Source organism: Etheostoma spectabile, chromosome 24 (assembly GCF_008692095.1).
Source record: "Etheostoma spectabile isolate EspeVRDwgs_2016 chromosome 24, UIUC_Espe_1.0, whole genome shotgun sequence".
Taxonomy (NCBI): Eukaryota; Metazoa; Chordata; class Actinopteri; order Perciformes; family Percidae; genus Etheostoma; species Etheostoma spectabile.
This window is the reverse complement of record NC_045756.1, coordinates 14,095,459-14,115,493: the sequence shown is the minus strand read 5'-3', so window position 1 is coordinate 14,115,493 and position 20,035 is coordinate 14,095,459. Positions and strand designations below refer to the sequence as shown.

General features: G+C 43.8%; 1 protein-coding gene across 1 annotated transcript in view; it reads left to right on the top strand.

The window, feature by feature from the left end:
• The window catches only part of pard3ba (par-3 family cell polarity regulator beta a), a 143,040-nt gene that overhangs the window by 68,035 nt on the left and 54,970 nt on the right, over positions 1–20,035 (top strand). The window contains 4 exon segments of the mRNA XM_032506458.1: positions 818–950; positions 3,165–3,300; positions 4,010–4,116; positions 19,655–19,870. Coding sequence (XP_032362349.1) covers positions 818–950; positions 3,165–3,300; positions 4,010–4,116; positions 19,655–19,870 — 592 coding nt within the window.

Below are 20,035 nucleotides of genomic sequence, written 5' to 3'. Positions count from 1 at the left end.
ACAGAGTGTGCACAGTGCTCTTCCTCTGGCCAATCCAAATGGCAAAATAATATTCTGGCACATTGCTGTATGTACAATGTCTGACTTGGGAGAGCATTCTCCTGCTAAATGTCGTGCTGACATCAAGCAAAGGCAACGGTTTTTTTTTCCATCTTAATGGATGGCAAATTTCTTCTTTAATTATGATCAACTTGACTACTTTGTGATGTTTTGCTCATCACCCACACTACCCGTCTAATCAAAACCCTCCGAGGATTGTTCTAAATCTGCTCATGTTTCCTCAAAGCCTTTTTCCCACATCTCCATCTGAGATGGATCCTATGTGATTGGTTGCAGGATGTGACTATTACAAAATGTATGTAAAATCCTATTTTTCTTCCGCGGAGTAGGTGGATGTTGGACCAAACTGCAATTGCTCTATCCCCAAGAACAGTCAAGATTCGTTTTTGCTTTGCTTTCATCAGAAGTTAATCTACCTGTAATGTTAATGCAGAATAGACCCAGGATAAATAATGAAAAGCTTTTACTGATACACTGCTTTTTGTAAGCATTGTTGGATTTGTAGCTGATATTTAGTTTGATTCTGTATATACCAACAGTGAACCACAATGGCTGATATGCGACAAACAAAAGGAATAAAAAAAGACATTAGTCCTATCCTTCCGGGTAATAAGAGACTTTAATCTTGTGATGTGTGAGGCAATATCATCCATTTTTCATGAGTGACAACTTAGGCTTGGATTTGGCACATAGTTTTGCATTTGAGCCCTTAAAAACCATTCTCATCATCTCTCTTCATCTCTTTCTTTGTTGACAGGAGCCACGGGGCCACAGTGCATACCAGGGGCCCTCAGGGCCCTCAAAACCCCCGTACACAGAGCCCACTATGAACGGCGCAGGTCACGCTCCAAAGACGACCAACAACTATGTGTACGGCAACTCTGGAAGTGGTGAGCACGCACTCGATAAATCACCCTGTGCACAATATTTGTCCATTTGAGCTGTCAGATGGTCAACATTAGGCTTTGAGTGTTTGTGTACTCCCGTTATCTGTGACTGAGTGTGTACACACAGTATGTTTGTCAGCGTGTGATTGTGTGTATGTGTGTATGGGGGTGGGTGTCTATACGTGTGTGTTTGCCGTTGCTGCACAGCATGACACCCAGCCAAGACTCCTGGCATTGTTGCCTGTTGCAGCCACTTACAGAAGTGAATTACAGAATTGTCATATACAGTATATTTCCCAGCTCTGTCCTTAGGACTCTTTTCATTTCTCCCCTGCACATTTATTAGCTATATTAACTAATAGTCATTAGCTATGTTTTTCCAAACGCGGCGCTTGCTTTTCATGTGCAAACGATCTGACCTTGGAATCATTACGCTGATGAAACCGCTTCTAAGTGGGCCAGATTTGCATACGGGGTATTGTGCTGTTGTGTTAAGAAGACTAAGAAGCTGTTTTAAATTCCTTCTGTATCTCTCTTCCTTCCTCTCCATCACCCCCTGGGATGCAGGGAGCTAGAGATGCTTTTCTCTGTCAGCTCTCCATCAGACTGGAGCGGCAGTTCAGTTAGTCATTTTATACGGTGGGGGGGGAAGAGTTGTGAGGAAGTTAGAAAGGAGCTTTAAGTGGAAGGGATCATTCTGTGTGTTATGGTGTGTGTTTGGGTGTTTTATTAAATTGTATAGAATTATTCTGACTTCACTTTGACAGTCTGTGATTATCCATGATTATCCATCAACATACGTTCTTAGAATTATTCATACTTTCTGCTTTTTTTTTTTACTCAAAAGTTAGATATAATTTCATAAAGGCTACATGTGGTGTATTGACCATAAATTCCCAAAAATTCGTGTAAAATTAATTGTAAAAAAAGTCCAAAAAAAGGCTACAAAAACTTTGAAAAAACCCCAATGAAGAGACAAAAACGCAGCAGTTAGTGACAAAAGTGTCAAAGTTTTCATTCATTCAGTCATTTTTTTGAGCCGGAAAGACAAACACAAGTGTTCAGTGTGCAGTGTGTATGGTATGTTTATTTACGTGAGCATGTGTGTTTTTGTAATCCACATGCTTTCTAAATGTAGACCTTGCTAAGATCTGTACTGATAGTGTTCATCCTCAAATGAAAGCCCCACTGATTTTCATTGTGTCTCATGTCTGTGTAAGAGGCATGTTGTATTGTTTACAGTATTTTTTTTAATAGTTATTTTATTCTCATTGCAAAGGTAAATTGTTTAATGAAATTTAAAATATGTAATATTTATTGAATTCAGATAATTGGTCATGTTGAAGAAAATGCCACTACATTAAGTCAATGCTCCACATTAGAGCTTAAAACGGGCCCAAAAAAATCAAGCCCGACCCTACCCGGGTCTGTGCACGTCGTGTCCGAGACCGGCCCCACCCGACACAGTAACTACAGAAATCTGTTTACAGTCATCTTAATGAATAATGCAACAAGGACGGAGCATATGAACTGCGTTGTTTGTCTATCCAGAACGGAATGGATCGCAAATGGATCTGAATGAAGAGAAAAAAAGAAAAAAACTCAACCCGTCGCTCCCTCAGCCGAATGGTGTGGGTAACCAAAAAAAATCAAGACAGCAACGTAATCAAAGCCCTGGAACCACATAGGAGATCATCTGATTAATACTGGCCTTCGCCTCGGTCTGCATGCCAGCGCACTGGCTGCACCACCCAGGGCTACGGGAGAAGCTGGAGATGCATAGCTTTCCCCCCACCCAATTATGCTAATAAAGTCATGATTTAAAAAAACAAATGCTTATATAATGGCCCGGCCCGAGGATAGTGGCGGAAAATATCGGCCACAAGTTTGGGCTTGGGCTAATCTGAACTCTACTCCACATCCTGCTCCGTTGAAGCCAAGTTTACAGTCTGGATTTAAATATCCTTCCCTGTGCTGATTAACATATACACTCAGAAACACACTTTCAGAATGTGTTTAGCTCATATTGCCTTCGGCACTGACATTCGAGTGAGTCCAGTTCTGTTAAAAGTATAAAGAAAATAACCCAAAAATTTACTGAAAATCTTCATATCAACAAAACATTTGAACACCTTTTCTGTATTCCAAGTTTTCTTTGGAAAACAAAATCAGGGTAGTCTTTTTTTTAACCTGTTGGCTTGTTATGTTTCTCCTCAGCTCCGTATCCCGCTGCGGCCGCCAATGGCAGCTACGGTCACTACGGCAACGACGAAGAGGAGTTTGAGGAAGGCTTCCCTCCGCCACCCTCCCCTACCACTGTGGAAGAAATCAATAGAGCATTACTACGCCACGGGTACCCCACGCACACGCACACACACACACACACACACACACACACTCCAGTACACTGCACCATCAGCACTCTTAAACTACTACAAACTATTAAACTAAACACAGAGTTATTATATTCTAATGCCACTCTTAATATAGGGCGCTGTTATGAGATAAAGAAGAGCCATTACACTAAATATTACGAGACTCATATGCATTATTTAGAGTATACAGTCTAATTGCAATAGCATATTTGCATTATGCATGAGTAATTATATCATAATAGAGTCAATTCTGTAGGAGTTCGACGGCGTAGAAAGAGCTATGCTACTTCTCCTAGTATCCTGCTGCAGCACACAGCACAACAATAACAACAACTGTCTTCTGAGTGTGTGTGTGTGTGTGTGTGTGTGTGTGTGTGTGTGTGTGTGTGTGTGTGTGTGTGTGTGCGTGTGCGTGTGCGTGTGTGCGCGCGCAGTATCTCATGTGGTCAGAATCAGAGTCCGGCATCAATATACTCATTTCCCTGAAGGTTTAATAGAGACAGTACATTCTATTGTTTTACTGAACCATGCCATCTGGAGTGGAGGAAATTGAATGATCTGTTTGGATTTTAAATTGAATTTACTCCTTCTTGTTTTGGTTGATGTAACCGACGAGTCCCTACAAGACTTCTGGACCATGGCTGCGCCGGTTCAAGAGCGAGTATTGATCATTTGGTTGCTTGACAGGGAGGTTCAGATGCGGTCCAGGAGCGGTCCAGGAGCGGTCCCGGCTGGTTTCTATGCAGACGACGTCAACAGACCTCGCAACAGAGCGTCCAAGAGCATGGACCTGGGTGAGGGTTCACACACTCACACCCCCTCATCAATGAAAGGAGCTGTTGTTTTAGTTCTCACCAGATTGAACGCGTTTCCTGGGGCGGAAACCCGCACCAACCATATTGTTGTCTCAACCCTCACAAACCAGCCAACCAACATAAGTGTCTAATCACGGAGACAGACTACACACACACACACACACACACACACAACCACAACAGCTATCACATGCCTCTTATCACTACATTTCTTTGTTGTGATATGTAGCCCTCTCCCATTATCCCCGGCCTGAGGGGAATTGACCCACTGAACTCATAAACCCAGGGGCTTTCCTATGAACTGGATAACCACGCCGTCTTGTGTGTGTGTGTGCGTGCATGCATGCGTGCATGTGTAAATTAAAGGCATGAGGTTTCCAATCTCCTGGCTTGCTGTGTGTGGAAGGTGAGAATGAAGGGGCTTATTTCTTCATATTAACCCCAAGCTGACCCCGTCTCTCCTTTCCTCTTTTTCGGTCTGTCCTTCCAATCTACTTTCTATATCTCTTATTTTTCCCTTTTTGATACTTTCCTTCAATTGTCTTTGTCACCCCTGACTATTGGGATGTGGTCTTTCTTTCCATTTTTTACTGCCATTTCTCAGCATTTCCTCCATCTTTGTTTAGCTCTATTTTCCCTTTCAGCACTTCCTTTCTCCACCTAAAGCCGACGAGTTCACTGCTCTTGCTCTCCCCTATCCATCTCTCTTTTATTCTCTGCCTCGCTCTGATTTCCAATCGTGGTTCATTAGGTTCAGTGGATTGGCTTTCTTCCTGCGGCGCACGCCTCTGCCACCCAAGCTGATTGGCTTTCATTATGGACGAGGGCGGTCTGCACACGCGGCCACGCACACTCAAACACACACTCTCTCTCTGCTCAATTCCACTGAGGACCCACTCCAATACCCACCGCTATCTGCCTCCCCTCTCTAGCTTCCACCTCCATCTCTGGCCATCCTCCATTTCAATCTGTTTTTTTTGTGGTTCTATTCATCCCTTCGCTCTCCAAAGTGCTCAGAGTTCAAACAAGGTGGCAGAGCTGTGTGTGTGTGTGTGTGTGTGTGTGTGTGTGTGTGTGTGTGTGTGTACAGTACATGTGTAACGATGGCAGGAGCTCTGAACACATACGACCTCAGATGCTGACCCTGTCCACCCGTTTTGTATTAAAGAGCCTCTGGAGAGTTTCTCACATGTCAGTCTTTACGGTCACATGTATCCGAGCTTTAGCCGCACCACAGAGCAGGTTAGCTTTTATTAAACACCACTTGACAGAAGGAGGTGAGCTTCTTTTATTGACCCCGGATGCCTTAGCAAATAGTCTGTTGACTCAGAGCTTCCACTTACACACACACACACACACACACACACACACACAAACACACACAGAGAAACCCACTCACACACCGCCTGCTGATGCAGTGAATAGTTGAGTCACTGACACTACAGCTGGACCACAAGTGCCTGAAAGCACCAGAAAGAAGAGTTTTTGCTCTCATTTGCATTGTATAACATTAGAAGGTCAAATAAAAGACTGTAATAGATAATGTAATCAAGCAAGTATGACAGAACGGACAATAATGGATGCCGATGCATTTGTCAGTCTATGGTCTGGTTTGGATTGGCTTTGAGATGCTCAAAATGCATTCCAACATCAGACCTTTTACCAGGATGTGTACACATCCAAATTAAGTTATTTGGTGTGCAATGTGCTTTCACTATTCAAGACAGACTGAGACTGAGGAACAAAAGTGGAGTTAGTGAGTACATGCACCTCGGATTGGAAATATACGTCTCAACAGGGGGGGTTACCGCCGTTTGCGGCCTGTTTACGGCTTGCAGTCAGCTCTGTGCGTTGCTATGGTTGTTGTACACACAAACCAACTAGCCAACTGTTTTTTTCATTTTTTCATTTAATCCACACACTCTCTGTATATCTTTATCTGTATTTATATTTTTCGATAACAAGTACTTCATTTTTCCATATTATTCATGGTCACTGGTGAATATAACTTATACTATGGTTACCTACTTTTGCTTTATAACTTTAATTGCATATTCAATTTAATTTTAAAGTCACTTACTTACACTGCAATATTGTTTTTTGTACTATGGCAACCGCACTTTACTTTACAAAACCTTTATTTGACGCCACTTTACGTCAGTCTACCTTCTGCTCATTGTCTACTGTTCGCTTGTTGTTGTTTTTTGTGTGCTTACTTGTTTGTTTTTTGCTGTTATTGTTGAGAATGCTTCTGTAACTAAGGAATTTCCCCGCTGTGGGATGAATAAAGTATTATCTAATCTTATCTTTGCGAGGCTGAGGTGGAGATGCATGCCCACAAGAAAAGCCCACATCTCTGGTCAGAAGGAGAAACACACCTACTTTTAAACGGTATGAAAGACTAGGGTATCAACAGGTCAGGTTTTTGGATATGCCCAAACATCCCTACTGCAACCTTTTTCAAGAAGGTGGTTGAAGGAATTGAAGAGGGAGGCTTCCAGCACAGGTGGAAAACTTTGACAAAATTCCTATTTTCCACGGCTGCGTGTAAACCGGTATGTAAGTGGAATATGCACTTCCCCATGCCATGTTAGCATTTTTTGGAATAAGGACAAAAAACTGAATATTATGTGCACGTAAATGTAGTTAGGGTATCGGTATCAAATAATTTTTTTGGGATACCCAGCCCAAAATGTAGTCACTGGATACAATGCCGGAGCAGCCCTATGTGGCATCCTCTGGAACGTCATGTCACCCTCTTCCTCAGTTGGTAACAAACAAGCGAGGTAGTAACAAGGTCTTCAAATCCGTCATTCGGTCGAGTTTCGCCAGTTCTGATTGATTGTGGCTTTTCTTCTCTTTCTGTGGCTTCTTCACAATAACTCCACAGACGAGGGACCGAGTGGCGTAAGCACATTCCAGGCCAAACCACTTCACTGTGGGACACAAAGGAAGTCTGCACACTGTCAGGCTCCAAATAAATGCTTTTTTTTTTTTCTCTTTTCAAGGCAACCAAGATCTTCCTCGCTGGTAAATTTTCACCAGTTGATGGGTTGATCGATTGCTTTTAAAGTAAAGCTGTGGTAGTAGGAGTGTTCAGTTTGCATCAGCAGTGACTTAATACAGGTCGGACACTGTCAGTGGGGCTGATGCTGTGACAATGAGATCAGATTGCGCTGGATTACATGCATGCATAATTTCCTGTGAATCCCATTGAATGGTCATCGTAGAAAAACTACCGACCATAAATATTACTAAAAATGGGTTTGATTTCATAAATATCCCAAGGATTATTACTACAAGCAGTGTCTGAAATATCAAGCAGTGCATAACCAACAAAATAATGAAAACAATCACCCAGCAGCAGTGTGAGAAGTTCATTAGTCAGACAGTATGGAGCCCTGCAAGAGTAAATGGAGACTAGGCCTAATAGTCCAACAGCTTCCAAAGCACATTCATACATTCAGAGGCCAAAGGGGTCAAATCTGGATGTGAAGAGAAACCCACGCAAACCAATCCAACAGCTACACTGACTCCCTCTGTTCTGCCTTTCTCTCTCTCTCTCTCTCTCTCGCTCTCTCTCTCTCTTTCTCTCTCTCGCTCTGTTTGTCTCCACACGTCTCTCAGCCTCTCTGGATCCATCGCTCTCTGAAACTCCCTTTTTTTTCCCCCCACCCTGTCTCTTTTACAGTTTATCTTTCCTCTTTTCCTCGCAGCTTCTGTCTGTCCCTTCTATGACTCTGTCTTTGATGCTCCCCCGTCTCTCTGTGTCTTAGACTCAGTCCCACATTTTCTCTCTTTCACTTCCTCCTCTTTTACATTGTTATTTTTTTTCTTTTCTCTGTCTCCTTCTGTCCTGCACTTTCCCTTACCTCACGCCATATAAACGCATACTGTACATTGTGTGAGTCCACTTACATTAGCTAGTTAGACTAGCCACACATACAGTATTTAACGCTATAATGTAGCTGACTGGAGGTAAAAAGAGGGTTTCTATATTTGTAGCCTTCCACTGTGGCATGAGAAGACAGATGTGGCTGCTAGCCATGCAGACTTCTATCTTTCCTCTGCAGAAAAGGAAGCCTTTCACTATCTGTCAGGGTCATATCGCCTGGCATAGCTTTTCTTCTAAACTTTAAAAGTATTCCTTTTTTTTCCTTTTTATTGGCCTTTGACAGGAAACGTATTTCTATTTCTTTTTTTGGTTTTAGATTTTTTTTTTGGGGGAATTTTGATGCAAGCTCTTTTTTCTCCACCCATAACCCTCACTCCCCCCCCTCGCGTTTATCACTCTTCGGGGTTTTCTTCCTTTAACGTGTCCCCTTTTTTCTCTTTTCCTCCACCTCATCTTCTGCCGGGAAAAATTGACCTCATAAAAAGAAAAAATTTTTAAAGAAAACGCAGCTATGAAAAAAATTTTTGTTCCCTGGGGCACGCCCTTTTGGGGCGCTGTGGCCAAACCCCAATCCTTGTAGTTATTGGGGGAGTGGTAGGGGGTTTTTTCTTGTTTTTTTTCCCCCTTTATTATTTTTTTTTTATTGTCTACCCCTATCGTTTTTATTTTTCTCACAGACACTATCATATTTTTCGGGTTTTTTTTTCCCTTTTCCCTTCTTTTTTTATTTTCCCCTTGCATCGGCCCATTTTGTCGTTGTCCCCCCGTCATACTCTGCAAAGTCATTTTCGATGTGCCACACCGGGGAGATAATATTATTACCCTTTTAAAAACGCCAAGCTGCTCTGTATTTCAGTATGTGTGGCCCAACAAAAAGAGCTATTACTGTTATTTGTTGTTGTGTTTTGTTTGGCTGATAAGCAAATGGGTCACTGGTCGGGCCCAAAAATGGAATTTTGATTACCTAAAAAACAGTAATCGCGTTCCTTTTTTTTTCTTTTTCCATAATAGCCCTTTTCTTTTTTTTTCTCACTGCAAAATTTTAAATCCATCCCAACAAAAAAACCTTGACCCTCTGCGTGCAGATTCTCATTTCCTCTGGGTTGTTTTTTATTTTTTCTTATCCATTTTTTCTTTATTCCTTCATTCCCCTTTGGCCTCCCCCTCCCTCCGCTCCCCGGCTGACAAAGTTGAGTTGTGAAGCACTTAGTGTCTGAGCTCTCGCTGCTTTATAGCCGTCCAGGTCAGCAGGCCCACAGCGCTCCATCGTCGCCCAGCTGACAGCCGCCGTATAGCATTACAATGGCTTCTGCTGCACTTATTCTCCTGCACTCAGTCGTGCCTCATTTTTATTTTAGAAAAGGCTGGTTGAAAGGTAAAATATAAAGCCAGTTTTACTATTTGCGTTTACTGACTGAAATTACACAGCAGTGGTTCAAACTGCATGTATAATCCACTCTTTTAGAATTGAAACTCTTTATGTATCCAGGAACAACGGTGGGTTTGGGATTAGCCCTGACTAAAGCCCCTCTCAGACATCTACCTCGTTATGCAAATCTGATGGCAATTTAAAATGTCAGTCTCAAGTCCCCAGTCACTTTTACCCAAAAGGAAAAGGCAAGAATCCCAGTTTAACATATTGTTATGCCGTGCTTGTCAGCCTTTATAAAAACAGTCAGCAGAATTTTGCCGTCCGCCAATTTTGCCAAGGATAGGAAATGATGAAATTGATGAAATTAATTTATTAGGGGATTCACTGTGAGAAGGGGGCGACTGAGCATCTCTCACGCTGATACGTTATTAAGGCTTCAACCCCGAAATAAGTTTGAAAACCCATCAGTGGTGCGGCCTGCGAGAACACTCTTCTTCCTCATCCCGCTCGTGCAGCAGGTGCTAAATGTCGCGCGGAGGAAGGAAAGTGGATGCAGTGGATGTCGAAGTGAGAAAAAGCCATCACTTTAACAGATTTTAGGTATTCCCTATCTGAAGGGGGCTTTAAAGTGTTCCTAAATTCATGGAATCTACACGACAGTTGCAGGGCTGTATGCAGGAGCAGATAGGGCATGAACTTCCACTGAGACACTGTAACAGTATCAAATCTCTGTGTGCTTGTTCTGTGCAACCCCTGTATGAGTATACAGGACCAGTCCAAGGTTTTCACTGGCACTGTAAATCCGAGCGTTGCTGACCATCTCTAGCTGGGCTGCAGGAGTTCATCTCATTCAGAACACCCACAGTATTTCAATATGGCAACAAGGCTCCAATGGCCAGTGGTGAAAATGTGATTTGAGTTCTGACTTTAATCTCAGAATTCTGACTTTAATCTCAGAATTCTGATTTTAATATCAGAATTCTGACTTTAATATCAGAATTCTGACTTTAATATCAGAATTCTGACTTTAATATCAGAATTCTGACTTTAATATCAGAATTCTGAATTCTGTCTTTATTCTGTCTTTATTCTGAAATTCTGAGTTTGAAGTCAGAATTCTGAGAATAAAGTCAGAACTCAAATCAATTTTCACTCTTCCGTATATAAGAAAGGAATCATGACCAGCACTTTAGTCCAAAACAGGCCTGACTCCATCACACACACACACAAACACACACACGCACACGCACACCAATCTTTTATATCCACCTGCAACAAGCCAACTAAGCCTGTTGCCTGTGGAATTCAAATGGCCCGAGCACTGCTGGTGACCTCAAATCCCCCACACTCAGCATTCACACAAGTGGCTTTGCCTCCTCCATGATCTCCCCTCCTCCTCCTCCTCCCCCCCCCCCCCCCCCCCCCTCTGCTGCTGCTATGGTTTTCTGGCATTTCTGATCAGCACCCATAACCCTTATGATATATAAAGCGATCCATCTCCCTGCTGCAGCATTCCTTTCTCTTTTTTTTCATCTCCTCTCCCCTTGACGTCTTAGCTAATGTGTATTGACAGGGCTTTTGCGTGTTTTTCATTTTTGCTGACGCAGTGTATTTGCCTAGCTTCCTGCGCTGCACCCCCACCCTCCTTCCTAAATGGCCTCAGTGTTTCTTTATGGGCTTTGACATATTTCATTAGGCGGATGATCTTAAGAGCCCTGCCTGGCTTCTTTAATCTGGCTAAAACCCTTTTTCTCTCTGGCTCGAGCCGCTGCGAGGAGCGCTTTCACTCTTCTAACTCTCTCAATCTCTCTCTACTCTCGCTCCATCTTTCTTACTGCCACTTACTCATGCTGTCCCACTCTCCCTCTCTCTCTTTCTTCTCCCTGGATTCTCCTGTCTTAGGAGTCTCCATCCTCAATAGAGCTTTTCGTTTATTCCCCTTCTTTTTTCACTTTCATCTTTGCTACCGCTCTCGTTCTTCCCTGCTTCTTCCCAGTCGCTTCTCTCTTGATTATTCTGTCTCCCGGTCTTTGTCGCCAGGCTCATCCCCATTTTTAGCATCCGCTCAATCCCAAACCTTCATCTCTCTTTCTTTATTTCTCTCCCGCCTTCCTTGCAACATCCAATTCCCTCTTCATGATCGTTTCAATTCTCTTTCTCTCAACAGGCTGATCCTTTTTTATTCACGCACTCTGTTATCTTTAGTCCTCTCTCCCTCTCTCCATCTCTCCATTCTCTGCAGCTGTATCTGTTCCAGCCTTATGTGATTATGGTGAACATGGTCTAGTCTCAGTTTCCTTTTCCAAGTTAGAAGAGCTCAGCAACTGTGTGTGTGTGTGTGCGTGTGTGTGTGTGTGTGTGTGTGTGTGTGTGTGTGTGTGTGTGTGTGTGTGTGTGTGTGTGTGTGTGTGTGTGGTGTGTGTGTGTGTGTGTGTGTGTGTGTGACATCTCCCTTGGCTACAGGCTGCCCTCTTACAACACACCTGGGAGCTCATCCAACACACACACATCATTTGAGGCTGTACAGAGGATTCTTCTGCAATACTGCACATGTACTTGCATTTGCTTGTGATGTTGCTCCAATTTCTTGTTGCGTATGTGGTTTTTCCCTCAGTCTTTTGTATGTTTCTCTCCATGTGTGTGTGTTTCCTGATGATCATTTCAAGATATCTGTTGTTGACAGGATGCTCCGTGCTCCCGAGCTTACGGCTAACCCAACAGCACGGCCACCGGTGCCGTTGCTCTGTGCGCCCCGTTGGTCCCTTTTATTTTTTCTCCGCACTTGTAAGACTTTAAAACCAGCCAGCGCAAAAACCTCTGCTTCATTTTCACACTTTCTTTTGGTGTTGTGTAATTCTGCCTTTGCGGTCATTCGCTCCTAAACTCGCGCCCTCTCTCTTTCTCTCTTTCCCTCCCTCCCTCCGTTCTTTGCATCCGACGTGTCATTGTTGATTTAAACTGAAAGTCGTCATGTTGCAACAATTTGAATGGATTTAACATTGTGTGTGCGTTCCCGTGTGTGTGTGTGTGTGTGTGTGTGTGTGTGTGTGTGTGTGTGTGTGCGTGCAGTTCTACCTCAATGCACAAGCACTTTTATCCACCACACTTTTACAAATGGCACATGTCCCGCTCCACACTGTTTGCTCCAAACCTCATCCATACTCTGCCAACCCCCTGCGCTGCTGTAATCCAGTAGAGGTAAGCAATAATTATGAAATGGCCTTTTAAGTCCCTTCCAGTTATTAAAGCCATTCATCTAGTCGGAGGCTGAATACACACGGCCCATATGTCCCCATTCTCTCATACATCTAAACAGCTAAACCCAATTACTGCCAGAGCAGCGCCTCCATCCAGCTCCATCCTCTGCCTCGGATATAGCTGAGTGCATTCAGATAGTGACGGAGGGATGCTTAATGATTGGACAGGTCTTTAATTGGAGTGGAGTTTTGATCGGCCATAACATGAATTAGATTTGCTTTTGCTGGCTTTACAGTTGTCTGAAGTAATTTGGTCTGAAGTCAAGTTTGTCGTATGTTAAGACGTCAGAATGAAGAATAGGCTGTAGACACTCACTGCGGCAGTCAAGTATGTATTAATCCTCAGATGAAAATAGTCCCTAATAAATGCACTTATTCCCCCTGTTTGATGAGGTTTGCTGAACACTACAGTGCCCAGGTGTGTCAGGTGACTACTGAGCCCTTTTTTTTTTTTTACCAATTCTGACAGATTTACATCTTCAGAAGGATCCATTGGGATTGGGGCAGAGCGCCACAGCCGGAGTAGGAAAGCGTGAACGTTTTGAGAACATTACGCTGCAGCACATTATTGGTTTTGGCTTTTTCATGAGATGTTTTGTCCGTGCCTGCAGTACATGCGTCATGCCATGCTTTTGACTCTCTAGACGTCTCACATGTCATCATGGGTTTGCTCCAATAAACCTTTAAAAGCCTGTATTCAGTACATTTAATCTAAGATGAAGCAATAGAATTAGTGTCATGAACAGACCTATTGTGTGTTCTTTCCATTACTTTGTGTAGTTTAAAGATTTTCAATACATTCATAAACAGTTATTGAGATGAGATTTGTTACCATCTATTGTAATTCACGTTGTTATGGCTTCGCTTGCATTAAATAACTTTTATTGAAACAGTGTACCACAGGAAGGGGACCATTGTATCCCTTGTAACAGTGTGTTTAGTGCTTCAGTTGGATTAAATTCAGTGCCCTTTATTGTAAAGGGTGATACTGAGAGCAGGCCTTCTTTTACAGGTGTGTGTGCGTGTGTGCGTGCCCTGTGTTTTTATGGAGGATTGCATTGCAGGTCAGAGCCTGCCTTTACAGGTCTCCAGAAAAAGGGCTCCGGGTTTTATTGGCTAGTCCTGAGATTGGATGCTAGATGGAAAAGTGTGTGTGTGTGTGTGTGTGTGTGTGTGTGTGTGTGTGTTGTGTGTGTGTGTGTGTGTGTGTGGATCTGTGACCTACATGTGTGTTTCTGTAAGCATATCTGTGACCACTGTAGTAATTCACATGTGTGTGTCTGTGCTACATGTACCCGATTTAAGGAACTATGGCCGGAAGCAACAAGCCCCTTTTCGCTGTTGGCCAAAGTGTCTCCTTGGCAACTCACCATCATCCTACACACACACACACACACACACACACACCTGCTCCATACCACCACTGTCACCCCCAGCAGTTTTTATGAAGGGGGCACTTTCTTGTAACCGTGGCAACCTTTCAGCCAGTGTGCTGCAAAGCTGCTTGCTGTTAAGCACATTGTAGTCCAGTAGGTAGGTAAGTGTTAGAGGCCTGCTGAGACACTGTGGGAGGGTTCAGCAGCGTGCTAGGGTTTGTATTGTGTGTAAGTGTGTGTACTTGTATGTTTTGCCTAGGACAACAATATTAAATTTAATAGAAATGGGACAATATCATGTTAAATAGTTTGCTGTTAGCCACCTGGTTGATTGGATAGCGTAATAGGTAAGACACGGTGGCTTAGCTGTGTGTGTGTGTGTGTGTGTGTGTGTGTGTGTGTGTGTGTGTGTGTGTGTGTGTGTGTGTGTGTGTGTGAGAATGGTGTATTCAGTTAGTAATGGAATGGCAAAGCCTGTAATTTGGACATTTTATTCTTGTGTTCATTGGGTGAAATAATTCGAGAGCTAATAGCTGACTTATTCAGATCTGACAGACATTTAGTCTGGCTGCAATTATTTTCTTTACATTATTCACACAAAATATCAGTATTGAAAATGTTTTGACCCCCGTGACATAAAAGTAGAGAACCAGTTGCATCGGTGTGCCTCACCATGACAGGTTGCAGGTGTGTCACTCTCACTTTTAAAGTTCAAAGCAGCCTCATGGAGCGGTGTAAGTCTTTGCAGGGCCTGTCAACACAGCAGGAGCCCAAGGCTACGTTTTAGGCAAAGACTTCCCTGCTGTCTGCTCAACACAGACTAGACCACCTTTACTAAAGTCACAATATACACATTGAGATGTGTGCAGGTTAGACGTGTGCAGGTGGATGTTGGCAATTGTTGTGCATACTGTACATCCACGATATGCAAGCAGGTGTGGGCTTCTCAGTGGGTGTTTGTGGATACTGGACTGTTTGTGTGTTTAGTGTGAAATGCAAGCTCCATTTTAATGTGGTTGTTGGTTCTGTGTTAACGCCTTTTTTTGGCATAAAGGTTGTTCCTACACCACATATCCCAGAATTCATTTGTCTATCAAAAGTTGAGTAGTATTGTATATAGGGGCGCTATGCAGCTTTGGCTGTATGTTGCTCTCGATCTACCGGTCAGTTTTGGTTCCTACCCTCACCTATGGTCATGAAGGCTGGGTCATGACCAAAAGAACAAGATCCAGGGTACAAGCGGCCGGAATGGGTTTCCTCAGGAGGGGGGCTGGCGTCTCCCTTAGAGATAAGGTGAGAAGCTCAGTCATCCGTGAGGAACTCGGAGTAGAGCCGCTGCTCCTTCACGTTGAAAGGAGCCAGTTGAGGTGGTTCGGGCATCGGGCAGGATGCTTCCTGGGGGCCTCCCTAGGGAGGTGGTCCAGGCACGTCCAGCTGGGAGGAGGCCTCGGGGAAGACCCAGGACTAGATGGAGAGATTATATCTCCACCCTGGCCTGGGAATGCCTCGAGATCCCCCAGTCGGAGCTGGCTGATGTGGCTCGGGAAAGGGAAGTTTGGGGTCCCCTGCTGGAGCTGCTCCTCCTGTGACCCGATACCTGATAAGTGGACAAAGATGGATGGACGGATGGATGTTTACTTGTGTCCGTCTCCTCGCTCAGTCAGTCTGCCGTTTCCTCTTTCTCTGTTCCTCTAAAAAGGCTTTCCCAGCTTTCTGCTTCTTTTTTGCCAGCTCAGCCATGACGAGTGTGTGAAAAACTGGGAATGGGCATATGTGTGCAGTGAAGCAGCACTGTTACATTGCGAGACCTGATATCATACGATCCTTCCTCACCGGCGCTAGGGGGGAGCAAGACGACCGCCTTTTAACTTGAAAGAAGTCATATAACCATTCCATTGACTCCAAAGTTGTTCACTTCAGTTAAAAACAGCATAGTTCCCCTTTAAATCTTTTTCTTTTTTTTTTCTTTTTTTACTTGTGGAACATTTTCTTACTACAATATTTTCATTGTTCCTCAACAATGGAGTCTCATCGATATTGATTAATGACACAAGGCTTTATGTTATGGTCATCAGTTTTAATTATATCAGCTTTGTTTCAATGCAGAAAAAAGAAAGAAAAACTTGGATGGAGCAAAAAGTTGAGGGAAAAGCTGATTGTCATGGTCAGTGAGGTCCCAGCTCTCGACTGTATAACTCAAACAATCTTCTGGGACTTGAATAAGAAAAACAACGCATGGAAACACATTGCTTGGGAACTACTTTCTCATGTGCCCAGGCAGTGCAGAGTTTGTTAAATGATGAGGCATTGGCTGCAATTGCTGGTGAAAAGAAGTCGGTCAGAGGCGTTCGTAAGAGCTGTAGGACATTTAGAAAGCAATCAGAAGCAAAAATCAGGACCAAAACACCACGCAACAGCAGCTTAATACATCAAATATTCACCCATAATTCAACAGCGAAGTGTTTTGAATGCTGTGTGTGTTATGCAGTTTCCACAAAGAGCAATCTTTTGCTTCAGTCATTCACTTCAGACTTTTAAGCTCCTTAATTGGATGTTTCTTACTGAAATGCACCTTTGGACTTGTACTTGACTACTCCCCTGAAGGTTATACTGCATGTGCTTTCTAAAACACTGAAAAGAGATATTTTTCTAACTGTTAATCATATTTTGTACTGACGATTGCTCTGGGAGTTTAATGTCAATCTAAGCTTTTGAATTGCTCCCACTGCCATTACCTTTTCTTTGCAGAAAATGTTACTTCTGACAAGCTAAATAAGCCCTGCCACCTCGCTGCTCGCTAACAGAACGACAGTGAAGAGGTGACATTATTGCTTGATCTTGGATGGCGGAGTGTTACAGCTGTGAAGGGCATTGCCACCATCCTGGCCTGTTTGGCTGTTAGGCTGTTTGTCAAATTTGTGCACCAGCTTGAATCAGTAGCAATCAGGCAGGCATGATGCGAACGGATGCGCGAGAGCATCTGCCGGCCCAGCGGGCAGCGATATGTGATAAACGCTGATTTCACCCTCCATTGGATTGGGCTGGCGATGATAGCCACCTCTCCCTCGCTCATCCATCCTATTAAACCCTCATTATTCATTTACCTCCAGCCTCAACCGCCTGACACGCATGGAATGAGAGCGCTCGCCGCCCCACACACAAACACACATCTCTGTGCTCATATTTCTTCTCCAATTTCATCCGAAGCGGTCAAGGACACCCGCCACTATCTCACACAGGCAGTATTTTACATTTTTTGTAGTGTTTTTTTTTTTATTTTGGGACCAAAATTGCCACATTTTGTAGTGCACACAAACACACGCCCACACGTTCAGACACACACCGTTTCTCTGTATAGTGGAGCAGTGCGCTGGCAAGGAGCTTAATTCTATCAGGCTGTGAGCTGGACAGCCGTAATTACATTTGTGACACAAATCCTGCCTCTCAAATTGAGCGTTTTATTCCTGAGCGCTCCCCCCTCTCTATTTATAACCCCTTATTTCCCATAAATCCCACTTCCTCTCAGAAAGTCAATTTAGGACTTAAAAGGCAGCAACGCTCCGCTTACTCCTTCAACTCTTTTGCCGCTTCAGTTTCACTTCCCCTTTTCCCCGCTCTTCTTTAGAGCTTTGAAGCCTCTGAAATAACGTCTTAAGCAGCGAGTGCCAATGATGCGAGAAAGTCATCCCTACAGGAAAGTTTTCAGACGGGGAAAAAATAAAACCGCTGCTTGCGACCTGTCTGTAACATCTTTGAAGAGTGCTTGTCGGCGCTACATTGTGATACACACCTGGGATGGTTTATTGTGCAGTTTCTTTTCTGGCTTTTCCTTCACCGCTCTTGGTCACCTCTCCTTTTAGTTTCTCACGCAGCGTGTAGGCGGGTCCAACTTTAGCTTGCCAGTGACTCTCTCTTCTCCTTTGACTCATTTTCTCCTTTTTTTCCCCCAACAGCTCTGCTTTTCCTCAAATCTTCCCTTTCTCCTGGCGCCTCCTCCCCCCTGCTCTCCGATCCCCTGCTGAATCAGCTGTGGCCTTCATCACTTTCCCGCTCCTCCGTCTTCCCTTTCTTCCTCCCTCGAGTTGGAGGCCATACCTGAGTACAGTATGATGGCAGTTCATTTATCCCCCCTCTCTGTCTGGCTTATGCATGAGCCTGTCACTTCCCATAGTGCTGCTCCTCATCTGTCTCTGTACCACTCCACCTCATTGTTTCCTTTCCCCTCCTGTATGTCGCTCCTATAGGACTCTGACTTTCTCCTCAATTCTGTCACCCTCTCTCCTCTGCTTCCCTCTCTCTCTCTCTTTCTGCAGTTCATCTTCATAGCTTTATATTTCTGGTTCTAACCTCTTTGAGCTTCAATCCAAAAAGCTTTATCCATTAGGGAGGAAGTGTGTGAGCTGACGCTGATTGCTCAGGTTATCAGCTGATTGATCAGGCGATCCTACATTGTGCAGTCATAGCCGGCTGAGGCAGAAGGCTGCCCTGAAGAGCCAGGGTCTGCAGGGTTAATCTGTTAATATAGAGTGTGGTCTAGACCGACTTTATCTGTAAAGGGTCCTGAGATAACTTCTGTTCTGATTTGACACTACAAATAAAATTTAATTAAATTGTCATGAAAGTTTGAAAGGCCGGCTCAATCAACATCTAAGGCTTACATTTTCAGGCCGATATATATCATTATCTTTTGTATATTCTTTTATAAATATAGATTACAATATAATTTCAATGTAGGTATAATTGTTATACATTTAGGTACAGTATGTATTATTTATTCCAAGTAACCATCGTAAAAAGTCTGGTCCAGTCCAGACTCAATAAGATTTAAGACTTAAATACTTTTCTTTAATCTTTAATCCTGCTTAAGTAAAGATGGCATGACCTCACGCCTTAAAATATGTTTGTTTTTCGTTCTTATGGTGTTCCTTTTAAAGTTTTAGAGCTTGTATTTGCAGTACTCAGTGCTGTTTTCCTCATATGTTTAGATAAGATAAAGGAATTATGTTAAATCCAGCTGCCAGTACAATCAAAGAATACACAAAGCACAAACAAAAGGGGGGGAAGAAGAGCAAAAAATATAGTTTTCAAGAGATGGCTAAAGATGAGGCATGTTGGCTAAATGCCGCCATCAACTTTGGACAGCCTTGATCTGGTTCAGTAGACGCAATGCATAACTTTAGACTGGATGAGTCCTAATCTGGCACAAATAGACCAAGTATGGACTCATTCCAGGGCTCCCTCCCGTAACTCTCCGGAATGTCCCAACTTCTTCGTCCCCTCCTGCAATGAACTGATCTCAGCCTCTCTTCAGTCTTGGGGAGCATAAATACTTAAGGAAGTTTAATGCAGAGGCCCTTTTAATTAAGGAAATATTAATGTAGGAGATGATCATGTTTTGTAAGCAGTGGAGGGAATTTAGCTAAAAGCTTATGATCTGTTTAAAATCCTCCTGTCTCATTTTTATCAGTGGCAGCATATCTGATTTTGGAGCACCCTTCCCTCCTCCATCAACCGGGCTTCTTCTGCCCTCCCTGTCTCCCTCTCATCCTGTTTAACATCCGTCCACCTCATCGCTCACAGGCCCTCCCGCCCTCTCATGTCTCTTTCGTTTTCTCAGATCCGTCAGCTGACGGAGCGCTGGGCCCGACCCTGGGCCTGTGGAAGTCCAGCTCCCTCGAGAGTCTCCAGACGGCCGTGTCGGAGGCCAAGCAGAGTCACAGCCAGGCCCAGGTGCCCTTCCACCGGCCGCGGCCACACATGGTCCGGGGCCGGGGGGCCAACCAGAGTTTCCGCCTCGCCATCGACAAGTCCTACGATGGACCTTCCGAAGATGGTAAGACCTCTCATTCGCATTTTGGAATCAGAAAGAGTGGGCTCAGACAAAATTATACGCCAAAAAGAAAGCACCAAAACTTCAAAGGATGTTCCTTTTCTGATGTCGGACTGTCACTATTGCTGTAATATGGGATTCTTTCCTAGACATTGTATCCATTTTAAA